The sequence below is a fragment of the Octopus bimaculoides genome, chromosome 1, assembly GCF_046866305.1.
Source record: "Octopus bimaculoides isolate indiv1 chromosome 1, ASM4686630v1, whole genome shotgun sequence".
NCBI lineage: Eukaryota > Metazoa > Mollusca > Cephalopoda > Octopoda > Octopodidae > Octopus > Octopus bimaculoides.
This window is the reverse complement of record NC_142928.1, coordinates 4661283-4674334: the sequence shown is the minus strand read 5'-3', so window position 1 is coordinate 4674334 and position 13052 is coordinate 4661283. Positions and strand designations below refer to the sequence as shown.

At 37.7% G+C, this 13052-nt stretch overlaps 1 protein-coding gene across 3 annotated transcripts in view; it reads right to left on the bottom strand.

Moving 5' to 3' along the window:
* The window catches only part of LOC106880950 (axonemal central pair apparatus protein HYDIN), a 193311-nt gene that overhangs the window by 154340 nt on the left and 25919 nt on the right, over positions 1-13052 (bottom strand). For 2 of the 3 annotated variants that reach the window (XM_089348067.1, XM_089348075.1), the window contains exons 13-20: positions 11033-11216; positions 8530-8646; positions 7999-8148; positions 7177-7280; positions 6289-6423; positions 3025-3181; positions 1254-1363; positions 268-418 (exon numbers count right to left, since the gene is read on the bottom strand). In XM_089348067.1, coding sequence (XP_089204193.1) covers positions 268-418; positions 1254-1363; positions 3025-3181; positions 6289-6423; positions 7177-7280; positions 7999-8148; positions 8530-8646; positions 11033-11216 — 1108 coding nt within the window. Of the gene's footprint in view, positions 1-267; positions 419-1253; positions 1364-3024; positions 3182-6288; positions 6424-7176; positions 7281-7998; positions 8149-8529; positions 8647-11032; positions 11217-13052 lie in introns of those variants that run through there. The other variant, XM_089348084.1, reaches the window with a different exon arrangement.

Below are 13052 nucleotides of genomic sequence, written 5' to 3'. Positions count from 1 at the left end.
ATGTAAGTATGTACAGGAGGAGACCCCCCTTTGGTCATGAATGACCATGGGATTGCACCTAGAAAGTTACCCTCCGAGGCACAAGTCCGGGCGAGGTTGTTTGTGGAAGACCAGCAGTTGTCCATGCATACCAGCCTCCTCTCTCCACATCACTGATGTTATCCAAGGGAAAGGCCGATACGTGTGTGTGTGTGTGTATACATCTGTTTATGTATATACATCTGTTTGTGTGTGTGTGTGTGCTCGTATGTGTAGCTGCACAAGTACCTTGTCAGTTCTGAAGAAGATGCTTTCTCTGGAGAAATCCAGTAACGGGTCGATGAACTGAGCTTTGACGTTGACATTGATGACCAACTTCTTGCCGCCATGCTTGCCAAGAATTGAGTAGCAATGTAATATCTCATTGATATCAGCAGGTCTATGAGTAAATGAGAAAATGTTTTAAGAATACTTACTTCTAGATGAGAAGCTTTAAATCAGCTCAAATATATATTTTTCATTCTACAAAACATTATAAAATTAACCTTTATGCAATTAGCTTAACACTACTGTTGCCATATTTCTGTTGAAATACACTGTTTTTGTTTCAATTAATTTTGAAATGAAGAATTTATTAAAACGACTTTGTCATTAAGCTGATGTTTCGAATATAAATCAGTAGGAAATTTCTCTCAACTAAATCTCACAATGAGCACCATTCCACATTCATGAACACATGAAGCTGTTATAAATGATTAACACATTGCTATTCTAATCTCTGCTGTTTCATATGCATAAAATGACACTCATTTTTTTCAAAAAACTTTTATAATCTATTGGTTTTCTTAGATTTTTAATTACTTATTTTCTGGAGATGTACTTGCATAGCAAGTGACCTGATCTGAGATCATGTGCTGGAACGAAAACAATTGCAGCGTGGAAGGTGTTTATAAGCCATTTAAAATAACACACAAAAACCATTAGATTCACTTCATGCAGGATAAATTCCAAAGCAACCATAATCTTGGTATCAAAGAGTGCTATGGCTTATAAATTCACTAATTTGAAACAAGCTGTGGTTTTAATAGTATTTATTCTATTATTTACTCTAAAGACACGTAACTAAATCATAATAAATCAGCTGTAAATTGGAAACGGTTATTCAAAGTTTGGTAATTTATATGTGTGCAAGGATGGCAATTTTGCAAACAAAACAACAAATAGCTTTCATGTTATTATAAATGAAGAATGAAAATTTCAATGTTCCAACTTACTTTTCTACAAAACCTTTCAAATATACACCCATACTTTCACCAGGCAATAATTTGAAGCGATGAGGAATTATTTCAAACACTGATGCTTTGGTTTCCGGAGAAGTAGAAGTCTGTACAAACACAAACTAAACCATTATTAACGAATACTAATTGCAGAAAAAAATATAATTCTTTAAAGAGCTTGTGACAACTGAGCACTGCCAGTGCATGAGACCCCACACACACACACTTTAAGTAACAACTGGTCGAATACAAGACTCTCCAGCCCGCGACTGAATGCTAGATGGATATGAGACCTCCTCTCTACCATTGAGTGATCACACATTCCCTTTCAAGCACAGGAAAGATATGTCAAGCATTAACTCTCCCACTACAATCCTCGCAGGCAAAAATAAAATAAATAAACCAAGGCTGCCACACTTAATGTTGATACAATCAGAGATAGGTCTGGAATGATTACAGAGATGCTGCAGCACAGGCAAGTAGTTGTGTGCTGTGTGCAAGAGGTAAGATGGAGGAGAGTCTCAGCTAACCTCCTCACAATCAAAGAACAGAGGTCCAAATTCTTCTGAATAGGTAACAATGCTGGTTTAGGTGGAGTTGGCATTCTGCTGGTTGAAAATGGGTAGATAATGTAATTAAAGTAACAAGAGTGAGGGAATAATTAAGCTTAGACTCATAAGTCTAGGACTCATAAGGCCAGAGTTTAACCTGGTCTCCATGGCATTTAAGCCACTGAGATTACAACACTCCCCACACACTGAATGGGATGCCGGTCTGTCACAGGGTCAACTTCCTATCTATTGCTGGAACTCACAGCTGAGTGGACTGGAGCAATTTGAAATGAAATATTTTGCTCAAGAACACAATGCATTGGCTGGTCTAGAAATCAAAACCAGGATCCAACAATCGTGAGTACAACACCCTAGCCACTGGGCCAAAGCTGAGACTGCTTATAAATAAGGTAATGATAATGGTTACCTCTGCCTACACCCCACAATCAGGATTAACTGAGAAGCAAAAGTATTGCCTCTATGAGGTTGTTTTGCAAACAAATTACAATCACAAATGACAGCAGCATTGTTATCATGGCTAACGGCATCAGTGAATCTACTGGACAGCATGATGAAAGCTGCTGCAGAGTCCATGCTGACTGTGGAGCTGGTTCTAGAAATGAGAAGAGATCAAGGCTTCTGGAGTTTTGTGATGCAAATGAACTAATCCATTGCATTTTGTACGTTGTGTTAGACAAATGGAAGAGTTGGGTTGCCGAGTATCTGTTCTGCAGTAAAACAGACTGGGCTGTGTGTTGCATTCTTCAGCAAGACACTTTATTTCACATTAAAACATAGTAGAAAGACAGGAACAGGTGTCCTGCTGTTGAGGAGATATGTGGCCATTCCAGTTGGAAAAGACGATAGATGGTGGTAAAGATGTGCCAGGACATGCTTTCAAGTTGAAGAAAAGAGAATATAAGTGGAAGAGTGGATCAGGCAGGGTGAGTAGGTAGGTTAAGTTCATAAGATCATGAAAGGAGAGAGGCAGATGTGTGAGAGGAGGAAAGAGAGAAGCACAGTGCCAGGGACAAGGTCAGAGATACATAGGAGTGGAAACAGTGAGTGACAGAGATAGCTGGGGTTCTCACTGGCAGAATGAGATGGTGTACACATAAAAGGTGGTGGGGAGGACTGCATGAAAGGAGCATTCACTGGTGGTGAAGAAATTCATCAATTAAAAGAAAAAAGAAACATTAAAAAGGAGAAACACTAACCTTTGCAGAAATTTGTTTATCACTTAATTTTGATAGTTGTGTCTCCTGTTTGCTAAGTTTTGGTAAATGTAACGTATTTGTTTGGATGACCCAGTTAACTTGTTGCTGCCGTCGACCTTTGTTAGTGAAAACTATTCTCTTTTTTAAAGTTTTGTTACTGAAACATAATTATATTTTGCTAATTAAACGAATGTCACAATAAAGCTCATTTACTCTTTTACTTGTTTCAGTCATTTGACTGTGGCCATGCTGGAGCACCACCTTTAGTCGAGCAAATCGACCCCAGGACTTATTCTTTGTAAGCCTAGTACTTATTCTATTGGTCTCTTTTACCGAACTGCTAAGTTACGGGGATGTAGACGTAAACACACCAGCATCGGTTGTCAAGCAATGTTGGGGAAACAAACACAGACACACAAACATATACACACACAAACATATACACACACACACATACACACACATATATATATATATATATATATATATATATATATATATATATATATATATATATATACGATGGGCTTCTTTCCAGTTTCCTATTTCTTTATTGCCCACAGGGGGCTAAACATAGAGGGGACAAACAAGGACAGGCAAACGGATTAAGTTGATTACATCGACCCCAGTGCGTAACTGGTACTTAATTTATTGATCCTGAAAGGATGAAAGGCAAAGTCGACCTCAGCGGAATTCAAACTCAGAATGTAAAGACAGATGAAATACCACTAAGCATTTCGCCCAGTGTGCTAACATTTCTGCCGCTTCTTTCCAGTTTCCATCTACCAAATCCACTCACATGGCTTTGGTCGGCCCGAGGCTATAGTAGAAGACACTTGCCCAAGGTGCCAAACAGTAGGATTGAACCCAGAACCATGTGGCTGGTAAGCAAGCTACTTACCACACAGCTGCTCCTTACAATATTTACTAAAGAAATATTTTACAGGTCTGTAAGTCACTCACATGCAGTTGTGCAGCCATGCATGCATGCATGCACAAACAAATTGCTCTTTAATCAAGATGAATTAGTCAAAAATTTTATTCATCTCTCACAATCAACTTTTAATTCTTTATTCTTCATTTTGAAAGAATATCATCTGATTTATACAAATAAAGCAATCTTGTTTTTTGCTATGAAAACAATATATTTTTTCTTAAAGAATATGAAACAATGTATCTAACACCATTCATAAAAGTAAATTGTGTACTAAAATATTTCATACTTCGGACTTCTACCTGGATTTTCTGCACCTCTCCTACATACCCATGGATTTCACTGGACTTTTCCATTGATGAGAAATCGCTCCAATACACCACAACACTTGAACCCTTTTGAACTTTTCTGAACTCTTTTGAACTTTCTGCTTTTTCCTATTGTTGTTTTGTTGGGCTTTTTAATCCATTTTTCTTACTGTTTTCTCTCAATCCATACATTGTCTCTCTCTCTCACTCCCTTTCTTTTTTCTTTTCGTCTTCTTCCTTTCTTCCTTCTTTCTCCTTCTTTCCCTCCTTGTTTTTACTTTTCTTCTCCTCTTGTATTTTTTTCTCTTCACACCTTTTGAATTTTTTCTCCTCATACCTTTTGAATTTCTTTTGATCCTCTATACTCCTCTATACAACATTATTTTGCCTTTGGAATGTACACTGTATTTATATGAATACTATATAGTCTATTGACTAATTTTTTTCTTCTCACTAGACCACTGGTAGCAAATAGAATTTCTAAAAATTTTTTTTGCTACCCTGAGATTTATTAATAATGATAATATATATATATACATATAAATTTTGTACGACACTCTTATTCTCTCATTATTTCTATCAGTCCCTTCACACTTACTTCGTTCTTTCCATTCTTCCTTCTTTCATTCCCCCTCTCTCGCATTTCCTGGCCTTCCCTTCATTCTCACCTTCCTTCCTTTTTCACTTCACTCTGTCCTTATTCTTTTTTTCTCGTCCTTCCCTAATTCTTCTATTCCTCTGCCTCTACCTCTCTCTCCATGTGACCGGTGTTCTGCCAAGCCTGACCTTTCTTTCTTAGTTCGACTACCATCTGTGCAACATCGCTATTCCTTCCCATGCCTGTTATCTCTTATGTCCCTGCTGTAAGGCTTCACTTTCACACACACTTCATCCTTAGTCAAAAGACACCTGTTGTTAATGTACTGTTGTTTGCATTTTATTTATGTACCATTTCTCCGTTTTTTTTTTTCTGTCCTTGTTTTCATATACATTCGCTGCCTTCTTCCGAGGAATCTAATGCTCTTAGCTTAATTTTTCCTTGGGGCAGAGTGGAGCAATATCGAGAATAACCAGCCGAAATTGCAAGGATAATCTGGATCTTGACTGACAAAAGAAAACTCCAAATGACCTGTCCTTTCTTGTCCCTTTTTGTATCATCTAACTGCCTGGATGTTTTGTTGTCCCTTTTTTGCATTCTTGTCCCATTTTTTGTCTTCTTTTATATATATATATATATATATATATATATCTTCATCATTATCATCATCATCATTTAACATCTGTTTTCCATGTTAGCATGGGTTAGATATTTGACACAAGGTGGCAAGTTGCAGGGTTGCATCAATCTTCAATGTCAGCTATGATATATTTATACCTATATGCATGTTATATCTATAGGTGTGTGTGTGTGCGTGTATGTATTTGGAAATGGGCTGTGCGTGAGAAGACCCGGCAAGCCAAGTAAGATCGTTGCCAGTGCCCCTGGACTGGTTCTTGTGCGGGTGGCACATGAGATGCACCATTTTGAGCGTGGCCGTTGCCAGTACCGCCTGACTGGCTCCTGTAGGATTTTCGAGCGAGATCGTTGCCAGTGCCCCTGGACTGGCTTGTGCGGGTGGCACATAAAAGACACCATTTCGAGCGTGGCCGTTTTCGTGCGGGTGACACGTAAAAGCACCCACTACACTCTCTGAGTGGTTGGCGTTAGGAAGGGCATCCAGCTGTAGAAACTCTGCCAAATCAGACTGGAGCCTGGTGTTGCCATCCGGTTTCACCAGTCCTCAGTCAAATCGTCCAACCCATGCTAGCATGGAAAGCGGACGTTAAACGATGATGATGATGATGATGATAATACAATTATAATAAAAATTTATCAAAATATATTGCATTTTCAGATGAAATTTTTCCCAATCAACTTCATCTTGCTAAGTTTCATTACATTGCCAGTTCGTATTGCCTTCAAGCAGAGTAATGAATTTTAAATCAATTGCTCATAAAGAGTGCTCATTAAAATTTACTTACCTGAAATGTGGGCCAAGGTTTAAGACAGATGACAGTGGTGGGTCAGCCACAATGGTACTGCCTTCACCAAATGCTTTCAAGATCACAAATCTTTCTGAATTGTCTCCAAATTTAATATTAATCTTGTCTTCAAAACTGAAATTTGAAGGAAGAACATTGTAGTTTATTTGGAGCATTGTAATAAAGAAGTGAAATAACAAAATTATGAAGATGGAGAGCTTCTTACAATGCAAAAACGAAAAAGATTAATAATCTTTATATTTCGGGCAGGAAGGCTCCTCATCAGAAGTAAACAGTCAAGAAATTGTTAGTCTATAACAGTACTGTATACATCAACATGACAGGTATTGTCCAGACTAACATTTCTTGACCGTTTGCCTCTGGCTCCTTCCAAGTCATACAGACTCACTGGTTGGTTTTTCCAGATTCTCTGGCATATACAATCCCACTGGAATGGGATGCTAGTCCATTGCAGGAAAACTTGTTTTCACCAGCTGAGTGGGTTAGAGCAATGTGAAATGAAGTGTCTTGCTCAAGAACACAACATATGATCAAGTCCAGGAATTGAAACCACAGTCTTATGATCATGAATCCAACACCCTAACCACTAGGCCACTGTTTAATTCTGAACTGAATTGGCACTCCACAAGTTATGATGACAAGGGCCCAGTTGATCCGATCAATGGAACAGCCAGCTTGTGAAATTAACATGCAAGTGGCTGAGTACTCTACAGTTTTTGAATTGCTAAAATGTGTCTTCCACACTGTATATGTTTTAGTTTCAACACACATCCTCAGATCAAATTATTTGCCAGACAAGAACAATTTCAAAGTATGAAATATAATATGAATTTTAAATATGAGAGTGTAAAAATTCTGAATCCATACTTAATGATATCATTAATGTTGGCATTCAATGTTAGAATCATTTTTTCTTCGGGTAAAATCACTCCTTCCTTTGGACTGACATGAAAGAATGAGTTCGGTCGGCTCTGCAGAGACAGAAGGAAAATAACAGTTTAGAGAAGGCTATTAAAATACAAATGAAAAGAACACATAAATTTATTAAAATTTTAACAAAATAAAAAGATGAAAAAAACTTCATATTGTCCTTATTGAATTTTGGTAAAAAAAAATTTGAAAATAAGAGATTCCTATGTTGTTTAATATATATTATAAAAATTCTCAAAATATATAAAACATATATTTCAGAATTTCAACTATGAAAGAGAAATTATACCAAGTTATTTAAAGCAATATTGATTTTCTAAAACTAAAATATTTTAATGCTTTAAATCAGGAAACATTTCTAAATCATGACCCATATTTTTCTCATACAAAAATTCTGGACATTGACGTTATGTGTGTGTGTGTATGAGTACATCATTTATCATCATTTGACTCGTGCGTACACATCATCATCATCATCCATCATCCATACTGGCATGGGTTGGATGGTTTGACAGGAGCTGACAAGGCCATACTCCATCGTCTGTTTTGGTTGGATTTCTACAGCTGGGTCCCCTTCCTAATGCCAACCACTCCACAGTGTAATGGGTACTGTTTATGTGGCACCAGTGCTTTTTATCTGACACCAGCACAAGTACTTTTTACGTGGCACCATCATCAGTGCTTTTTATATGGCACCAACTACGTTAAAATATTAATACTTGTAGTATTAATTAATATATCTAAAATTGCACAACTCACCATGCTTGCTTCGAAGGTAGCAGGAATTGGAGATTCATTTAACAAAGTGATTCTCCTTTCTACGTCCTTCAGTACACTAATGGTACCCCAGTCAACCTCAAGTGGTGTGACGTGTACCACAGGTCCTTCCCCATAACATGAAATCTCAACCTAAAACAAAAAATTATTACCATTATTGGCATCATTGTCAGCAATAATCAGTTTTAAACAAACCATGTTTCTGAAATCATCAAAAATGCTGAAGGTCTTTTAGCATCACTCAATATGTCTTTTAGCATCACTCAATAAGTCTTTTAGCATCACTCAATAAGTCTTTTAGCATCACTCAAGTCTTTTATCAGCCATTCATCAGTTATCTATTTAACCTTTTGAGATATTCTACCATTGTTTCAATTAATTTTAAAAATAATGAAGAACTGAGCAAAATAAATTTATCATTAAAATAGAACATGACAACAAATTAGCATAAACGTGTGTGTGTGTGTGATTTTAGTTTCAAAATACAGGATGATTACAAGTAAAATGACTTACTGTAATATATTCAGAACTACCAAAGACTTTAAAATAGGCTGGAGCCACCAAATCTCTGAGACATCCAGTTTTTATAGTCAGCGGTACATCAAAAGAGCTAAAAGGTTCAATGATTCCCTAAAACAGGAAAATATTCAAGAAAGAATTCTTAATATACATAAACAATTTCAATATCATGAAAAACAGGTTGAATTGATCGTACTTGAAACAAGAAACATGGCATTATGCAGTGAAAATACCATGAGAAGAATTTAACATGGAGGTCAGTACCTAACAAAAATTGAAGGACAAAGTTTCTGCTTTGATATAAAAAAACCATCAAAAAATGTATTCACTGATATTGGAGAGTGTTTGCCAGGCTGTAATAAAATTCTGTGACTGCAATTGGAACAGCATTAAATTAAAATAGCCATCAATGTATATACATTTAGCAGATGACAAATGGATCAAAAGCAGAGCAAAACATGTCTACCATCTTAGTATGTCACTGTTGTAACATTGTTCGTTTTGCTCTGATGTTTTTAATGAAATATGCCAATGAAGATATTTCCTCTCAGACAGATATATATATATATATATATATATATATATATATATATATATATATACACAAGGGTGAGTCAAAAAGTAATGCCATTTTGTTTAGGACAGGTATAATTACCAACACAGGAACATGTATCATACATCAAAATGAAGCTGGTCCCCTGTGGATCACATCCCTACTTCTCAACATAATCACCGTTTCTCTCAATAGCAATGTTCCACCTTCAAATGGGAGCATGTATCCCTGCCCCGTAAAATTCTGTTGACTGTTCTTTGAGCTACTTCTTCACAACAGTTTTCACTTCCTTGTCACTGGAATAATGTTTGCCTCTCAACCCATCTTTCGTGGCACTGAAGAGGTGCGAATTTCCATTTTGAGCATGGCCGTTACCAGTACCACCTGACTGGCCCTTGTGCCGGTGGCACGTAAAAAGCACCCACTACACTCTTGGAGTGGTTGGCATTAGGAAAGTCATCCAGCTGTAGAAACTCTGCCATATCAGATTGGAGCCTGGTGTAGACATCTGGTTCACCAGTCCCCGGTCAAATCGTCCAACCCATGCTAGCATGGAAAGAGGACGTTAAATGATGACGATGATGATGTTTCCAGTATAACTGTATGGCTGTTATTACTAGACTTAGTAGTATTACTGGTGATGATATATACAGAACAAAGGTAGAATAAATTACAGTAAACACAAATTTAAATCATTTGTCCCTACGTATGTTTTGCCATTGTGGTTGTTTGGAACAACAGCATTGGATCTTCCCTTGACGAACCGTTGTCATTAAACATCCAATTGCACTCTGAACACCCCATGCAGAGTTCCAAACAATGGTTGTTTGGAATGGTAAAACATATGTAGGAATAAATCATGTTAAGCTTGTATTTAATATAATTTGACAGACATATGTGTGTACCTGTACACACATACACACACACACGTATACACACACACCACTGGGTTTTTGTCCTCACATTATTACATTAGGAAAAATCTTCAATAGAATTATTGATTTCATACAATTACTTTGTATCTGAGTCCTGATGCTCGACTCCAGACTGAACAGTGAACTACAGGTCATTAGTACCATTACAGTGTCTATTACTAATTATTAATTGCTAATTAATAATTCAGTAAACAAGCGCTATGAAGAAGCAGCTGGAACAGGTATAATAATGGTGATTTGTGGGAACTTTATGAAACTTACCAAATTACAGATAATAACAGCTGAAGAGAGCAATGAGTTTTGCCCTGCAGGTTTACCCTAAATATGCAACATTGCCAACAAAATCCTTGAAAGGCCTCAATGATCCAGTGTTTCATGCAGGGCAGGCCCTAGGGTTGCTGGCAACCTGGGCAAGCTGAACTTCGGTGCCCTTACAAGTATAATCTTTTAAAACTTTCACAAAGAGAAAAACTGAAAATGTAGACTAAAAAGCACGTGGCACCATGGACAACTGCCCGAGTTGCCAGTACCTTCAGCCAACCCTGCTTTCATGTAATCATCATCATCATAATCATTTAACATCAATTTTTTCCATGCTGGCATGGGTTGGACAGTTTGACAGGAGTTGGCAAGCTGGAGAGCTACACTATGCTCCGATTGTCAGTTTTGGCATGGTTTTTAAAGCTGGATGCCCTTCCTAATGCCAACCACTTTAGAGTGTGTATTGGGTGTTTTTTACATGGCACCAGCACCAATGTGTTTTATGTGGCACCAGTACCTTGCAAGACAAAAGCCCTCAACTGGGAGTGGGGTTAGTTGTATTGATGGGTTGTGGTTTTGTGCCGGTTGAGAGGGGACAGATATAGGTGTCTTGCTGTAAAGTAGATACATGGATACCCCAGTTACAAAACAAGTAGAGTGAGTTGGAGAGTAAGATAAACAGAGTGATGAGTGAGAGAGATGATGGCCGAGAAGTGTCGGGACAATGCTAAGTACAAAGTAAACTTACTGATGGTTCACTGCTACAGTATGAAATGCTTGACCTTTTGTCAGAGTCTTGTGGCTCAAGATCATAACGAGCTCGGAGATTGGAGAGGTTTTGCAGCTTGACATATTGTGTGTAAGGATAGTTCAAGAAACATCGGTGGTACATCAGAACTGGATTTGCTACAACAACTGTGGGAACCAAGCATCTGGAAATTAATTGAATATATTCGTTAATGATTAAGAAAATTTTGTGTGTTTTTATAAGTTTTGAGGATTAAGAGATTAGTGGCTAAATCTTGGCAAATAAATGGATATTCCTAATCAAGACATTAAAGTGCATCAAGTGAAGAAGTTCCAGCTTGGAAGTTCAGGAGTTTTGAGGGAGTCTGGGATTACTCCTTAGTCATCACACCTCCCAGGTTCGCTCTGGCCTGGGGAGGCAGTTCTGTCTAAGGTCTCAGTTAGGAGTCAAATAGCAGATGATCCTGTGACTAAAATATACAAGATTTAAAGTAGAGCTGGGCCCTGGACATGTCACACAGGCCCAGACGAGGGGCTGGATCCTAGACATGTTACATAGGTCCAGAAAGAGGTTGGATCCTAGATATTTCACACAGGCCCACTGGATGTGTAGACATGCCCTGATGTCATGTAAACTAGTGCCAAACTGCCTATGGGTTTAACATGCCTTGTGCCTCAAGGGAAAACTCTGAAGAGCAGGAGACTAGCAGAGTAAATAAGGTAGAGAAAGAAGCAGAAGGCAACAGGAAACCACAGTGTCAGGTCATTCCAAGAAAAATCAGGAGTCTTCAGACTTTGGCATGGAGGTCCATGTTTGCTGATACCTGTAGGAATACCACATGGAGAGAGAGAGAGGAAGGAGGCAGAAAGAGAGAAAGAGGGGGAAGAGAGAAAGAAAGAGAAATAGGGGAGAGAGAGAGAGGGAGGGTAGAAAGAGGGAGAAGGAGGGAGGAAAGTGAAAGTGAGAGAGAATATATGGAGAAGTTGTAAAACTGCAATCTTTCAAATCTAATATTTTGATAATGAAATCGTTTGTAATCTTTAAAAACAAAAGCTTGCAATTTTTGAAATATTTGCTTCTTGAGTTTTAAGACTGTGTTTGAGGAGGATGAATTTAAGAGACTTTTGTACACTTTTAAGCATCTCTTCCATAACGTAATCGCTTCCAACTACTACAAAAAGTGTTTTCTCCATTGACTATACTACTACTACTACTACTACTACTACTACTACTATGTCATCGTCACCATTATTTTTATTATTATTATTATTATTATTATTAAACCTTTTAGCATTTAAACCAACCATATCAGGTTGAAATATTCTAAATGTTTTACATGCAAACTGGCCAGATGTGACCTTTTACACCAAGCTTACAATGTCCTAAAAATAAACAATCATATCATTTAAATCTCAAAGCTCCAGCATTAAGGCATGATTAATTCAAAAGAATGTGAATAAATATTATATTTGACCGAGTAATCTGAATGGCCAAGGGTTAATGGCCAAGGGTTAATGGCCAAGGGTTAATGGTCAAGGGTTAATGGCCAAGGGTTAATGGTCAAGGGTTAATGGCTAAGGGTTAATGGTCAAGGGTTAATGGCCAAGGGTTAATGGTCAAGGGTTAATGCCTGCTTTTCACGTTGTCATGGGTTGGCTAGTTAGACAGAATCCAATGTGTCAGAGGATGGTCTCAAGCTTCAATATCTGTTCGTTGCAGGGTTTCTGCAGTGGGATGCCCTTCCTAATACCAACCACTTTACAGAATGTGGACTGGGTGGTTTTTACATAACACCAGCACAAGAGAGGTCATCCAGTAATTTGCTAGACAAAGAAAAGGAAATTTCTCATCTTGTTTGTTGTTAACACAATGTTTCAGCTGATATACCCTCCAGGCTTCATCAGGTGTCTTGGGGAAATTTCGAACCTGGGTTCTCATTCCTAAGGTATTTTTCAATATTATTATTATTAATATTATTCAGGTCACTGCCTGAAATTGAACTCGGAATCTTGAGGTTAGT